Source organism: Lygodium microphyllum, chromosome 28, assembly GCF_053477565.2.
Source record: "Lygodium microphyllum isolate KBCC chromosome 28, Lygodium_microphyllum_v1.1.10, whole genome shotgun sequence".
In the NCBI taxonomy this organism is placed as follows: domain Eukaryota; kingdom Viridiplantae; phylum Streptophyta; class Polypodiopsida; order Schizaeales; family Lygodiaceae; genus Lygodium; species Lygodium microphyllum.
This window is the reverse complement of record NC_141162.1, coordinates 5634393-5639883: the sequence shown is the minus strand read 5'-3', so window position 1 is coordinate 5639883 and position 5491 is coordinate 5634393. Positions and strand designations below refer to the sequence as shown.

Genomic DNA, 5491 nt, shown 5'->3' with positions numbered 1-5491 from the left:
TTTTCGACATGAGTTCTTATGATCTTCCTATGAAGAATGTTTGATACATCTCATTCTCTACATATTGATCATGAATTCTTGAAACTCATGCTTCTTGAAACCTCTATTTCCAAATACATTGTTGATCATCCTCTAAAATGCAATGTGAGACAATTTTTCCTCCACTTGGAATTCACATATTTCTATTGAGACAAGCTCCCAAATATAAGGATCATAAATATGAGTGGAAATTTTTGGCTATCCTTGAACCTAGTGCACATGATTGTTATACATTTTCACCAAGTCTTATTCTATTCACTAAGTGTAGTCCACTTGGGCCCTTTGTTGATATTTTTAGAGAATGAGTTTGATCAATAGTATCAACTAACCCAAGAACAATACAATGTGGATGAAAGGATATGTACATCTATTTTCAAGGTACTATTGCATAATCTCTATACCTTAGGTATGCTCTATTCCCCCTTGGCATAGTCTAGACATTTTTTTATTATTTTACCAAAAGAATACTCTCCCAATTTTAATGATAAAATTTTGAATTATCCTAGTTGTTTCTTGATCTATAAGTAATTTACCTTGAAAAGAGGATATTGATGAAGCTATTAATATTTGCTCTCTCCATCTTTATAGTCTCTCTCTCTCTCTCTCTCTCTCTCTCTAACTATAAAACTCTCTTCTTCTCTTCTCTCTCACTCTCCCTCTATCTCTATTGCTCCTTGCCCCTTTATCCCTCTCTATGGTCTCTCTTCCTTTCAACCTTTTGCCTCTATACATAACTCTCTCCCTCTTCTCTCACACACACATACACACACTCTCTCTCCCCCTCACATGCTCTCTCTCTAAACCCTTGTTTTTTTCCATTTGTTACTCTCTCTCTCTCTCTCTCTCCATCTCCTTATATTTGTCCCTTTGTGTATTTTATTTCTTTCCCACTCTCTCTCCCCCACTCCTTGTCTTTCCCTCGTCTCCCCACCTATAGATAATCATTTTCCTTCATGAGCCACAACATTCTCTTTCCTCTCTATTTGCCAAATACTCCATGTTTCCAACCTTTCTAATAAACTTCTTATATTATTACATCTTTTATTCACCATATCTTGAGAATGTTCTTTACTATAATTAGTGCATCCCCTCTTATCTATAGCCTCTTTGTCTCCATCTTGTGCATAGTCAATAAGGCTCTTTCCACCATAGTGTATCCGATTCATTGTTACTATGCACATCCACCTTGAACCCTTGCTTCTTCATTAGTATCATTTATGGATCATACAATTCGAACCCTCCTCAAGCTTTATCTACATTTGCCCCAATGGTATTAATTCCCACTGAAGGACTCACCTAGAATTCTTTTCCACATCAAGTGTATGCAAACTTTCTAGTCTTCTCATATCTTCCTTTAACTTTTAGAATAACTTCTCACACTTCTTAATACACAAGAAGGGGATCGGCCTCATAGCTTGTTGAAGAGGAAATAATAGTTCTAACACTAAGTGTATAAACATGATTAGATACTATACCTTTTAGATAAAAGTCATAAACGTTTTTAAATCTTTGAAAGAGAAAAGTAGCATCATAGATTTTATGTTGTCAAGTTCAGCTTCAATCTCATTTTTGGATACCATGTATCAAATCCTTGCTCTCACTTATACTTTACACTTCTTAGGACAAATGAGAATTCCTAAACTATCTACCTTACTAAAAGCCATATCAAGCTTCTCATAGTGATCGTAACACACTATACATAGAAGATTATTAAGAAATATCCTCATCAAATTTTCCAAAATAGGGAGCCAATGCTACATTTCTTCTCTTCCAAAATGAGGTTTCCCCATTAGATATAACAAAAAGCAACACCATGTAACAAAAGCATCCCCCTAGTCTAATGAAGGGTTTATTTTTCGGATCCTCTAGAGCAATGCACAATTAGAAATACCATGAGGACTCATCACATAGACTATACTTTAAAAGCTTTCTACTTTGTCCAAGATTTGGTTAGTCAAATGCAAGGAACAATGATCCTATGTGTAGTAGAATTTACAGGTTTAAAATCGACACACATTCTCCGTTCTCCCATCCGCTTAGCTAGGAGAACAATAAGGCTCTCCTAGTCTAAGCATTCCATAGAGTGTAGAATCCCACCTTAACCAATGCATCTATTGTTTCTTGCTCATGTGATAAATTCCTTAAACTCTAATATAATATTTTACCTCCCTCAATTCCAAACACAATTTCTCATCCCTATATGTTGTAATCTCTTTCTATGAAGTGATGAATAGGCTTGTGTAGTTGCATGGCATGTTGCATGAAGTGATGAATGCAACTTAACTATGGCATAGGCCTATGATAAACATTGCTTGCAAGGTTAATTCAAGTGTGCTTGTGCACTTGTCACATTCCTATTGGAATGTCTTGCGCCCACTTCAATACAAGTACTCACGAGTCACGTGATTTTTAAGAATGAGTGCCAGCGCCAGAGCCTCGCGCTGGTCTTATCAGTTACGTAATACGGACGAGAGACGTTCCGAAGCGAAAGGGTACTCATGAGGTGCCTAGAAAATATCCTCCTATCCAATTAGGGACGAGACCTTTTCCAATTAGGAACGAGACCTTTTCCACGTCGTGGCTTCGAAGTTCGAATACGAAATTGACTGTTTCCACACCCGGCTAGCTTTTTCACGTCGTTGCTTCGGAGATGACATGTGTTTCTCACCCCAGGAAAGCTGCCGTTGTGCAAACAGACATCGGAACATAAACAAGCACAATTGGCGAAGTCTCGACGATGCGCTAGAGTTGAAGATGCAGCCACAACGTTGAATTTGCAGCGATGGCGTTGAATCTGGTGGGTCGATGCCGGTCGTCGATGCTAAACTTTGCTGAGCCAAGTGTCTTCAGGAAGGGCGGTCAGGGTACCTAGCGAATCTGCGTACAACACGGCTCAAATTCATATAATGCGGCCAGGAAAGAGCTTATACGTCCAACCAACCACGGCCTAGAACACCGAATCGTATATCACTATAACATTCAGCCCTAATTGTCAGCTGCAGTCCCCTCATCTTACAATCGACCATGGCGAATTACTATATGCAGCCGCTCGTCCGCATAAACAGTATCAGTCATGCTGTTCGTCCTAGCGCCGTACTGTCCCTGCTGCTGGTATGCATAGCACTACTGGCCGTAACGACGTTGTCGCCGGCGGCCGAAGCGGCGAAGATCGAGACGTTCAACCCAGCGAGCTGTGATGGAGCTCCGACCAACACCTTCTTCGTAGACGGCAACACGTGCCAGACGTTCAACGACCAGGGTGCGGTTCTCATCTCTGACGTTAGCGCTGGCACCCGCGTGTCCGTCCACAACCAGCAGAACTGCGAGGGCTCCAGCAGCGTTGCACAGATCTACGGGCCAGGCTGTGTGGTGCAGGGTGCAACCAAGCTGCGTGCCGTCTGGATTCAGGGCTGAAGAGTCAAAACTCATACGTAAACCTTCCTAGGGTACGTTCGTAATGTAATGTATTGTAATTCAGCTTTCGATAGTCGTGACACTGCATGCTAGTACAGCACGTGCGCGTGCGACCAGCTAAGCAATAAATTAGTAGAGCTACCTTGATGAGTTGTGTGATTAATTCTGACATCTCTCTCACATGCTATGATCCTTTGCTTTGTTTGCAGAATTTGATGATCAGCGTATCGTTTCGATTAGGCACAGCTTCACCCTCTCTCTCTTATGTTTGCCTCCATGCTATGCGAACACTCGTCAATAAATAGTCCGATTTATGCCGCTCTCTCTCTGCTGTAATTCGCTTATGCCACGCTATGTGAATAAAATCAATAAATGACCCGGTTCATGGAGAACTCATCTTGTCCACGTACTAATTTGGATCATCAAGAATAAACACGAGAGAGATGCTTGCAATCTACATTTCTTACACAGAATCACACTACAACAAGAAGGCTCCATAGACGCGCTTGTAGACGCAATATTTGAACTGTGATAAAAAATGTCGGGCGCATTTATTACCACGTCTACTGTTGCGTCTACAATTTCGCGTCTAAAAGCGCGCTTATGGTCAGAGTTACACACCCACGTAGATACGCATATAGATGCCCGTATTGACGCGCTACGTAAATATATAATCATATTTATAAAAAAGTGGATATATTTATATTGTGCATCTATATACGCGTGTATCTACCCGTCTAAAAAAGCGTTTATTCTGTAAGTTTTTGATGAGAATAGACGTGCATTTATCTTGCAATTTAGACGCGCTGATAGATGCGCAAAACAGAGGTATGAAAAAAAAACCAAAGAGCATGTGGCTTTGTAAGCCACATGCTCTCTGGTTTTTTTTCCCCCATCAACATCAAATTGTATACTTAGGAAAAACAAAGAAAGATTATTTCAAAGATTTTTGTACTAAAAACAAAACAATGTATGTAGAACATGAAATTTCATATATATAGATGAAACGTTTTTACATGATGAGTTCTAGTGCTTGTGACCTTAAGCATAGTCATGGTCACAAGCACTAGATGAAAGTAATACATATCAAAAATGAAAATTACAAGCCAAGGGGAGGCATGCATGCATGGGGCTCCTCTACATCTCCTCAGAAGAGGCATCATCATCGCCACCACCACCGTTGCCGTTGCCGCCACCGCTACTGCTAGTCCCCCCTTCGTTATCCTCAATTGTATCAGGATTCGCCTACACAAAGGATTAAGGTCTATAAATACCATTACAAACAATAAATTAGAGTTACCTGTACTTTTCATGTAAAAAATAAAATATACCTCTTCTAGTAGTGGAATCCTCATGAAACGATTATATTGCTCCTCCGTGATGAGTCCCTCCTCGTACAAAATGTTGCCAAGTGGATGCCCGGTCATGATCTCGATGGTAGCCTACCTCTCTAGGAGTAGGCATCCTATCAACGATATAATACTACAAAACAATTTAAACATGCAACATATTAGAACACACTATATAATGAAGTGAAATAAATTACAAAATTTAATTTTTTAAAAAATCAAATAATACTTACAAACTCAACCTCCCATGACTCTCTGCCACCCAATCCATAATGCGACGATCCCATGATTGCCATCTGGATGGGCTGATAGAACTACCCATAGTGCGTGACAGGATATATGCCAGGCTGAACTTAAAGATGGACAGCCACCTATTATGCCTATTGAGGAATCCATTGTCACATGGAGTATCTTGCCTTGGGATGAAGGCATGAATAGAGAAGAATTGTTGTCTGTATGCATAAGCAACTTGAAAGAAGGCCAAAAGATGTCAAAACAGCCATTGAAAGGCTAAAAACAGCAAGATTAAAGAATAAGAAGAGGTTTCACAAGCATCATCGACTCCGTCCAAGAGCTATTCAAGAGAATGATTGAGTTCTTGTCTATGATAGCATCCTAGATAATCAATATAGTGCTCATAGAAAGTTAGCCAAGCGATGGTTTGGGCCATATGTTGTAAAAGTAGTACA

The 5491-nt window shown here is 40.1% G+C and overlaps 1 protein-coding gene across 1 annotated transcript; it reads left to right on the top strand.

Annotated features, from left to right (window-relative positions):
- Positions 1–2988: 2988 nt before the first annotated feature.
- Positions 2989–3900, top strand: LOC148011147 (uncharacterized). Its single transcript, XM_087670718.1, has 2 exons — positions 2989–3485; positions 3663–3900. Exon 1 carries the CDS (start codon positions 3064–3066, stop codon positions 3451–3453), a length of 390 nt encoding a protein of 129 aa, XP_087526844.1. The 5' UTR covers positions 2989–3063; the 3' UTR covers positions 3454–3485; positions 3663–3900.
- Positions 3901–5491: the final 1591 nt, after the last annotated feature.

Coding starts and splice junctions, on each gene's coding strand:
- LOC148011147 (XM_087670718.1), top strand. CDS start 3,064: ATGGCGAATTACTATATGCAGCCGCTCGTCCGCATAAACAGTATCAGT.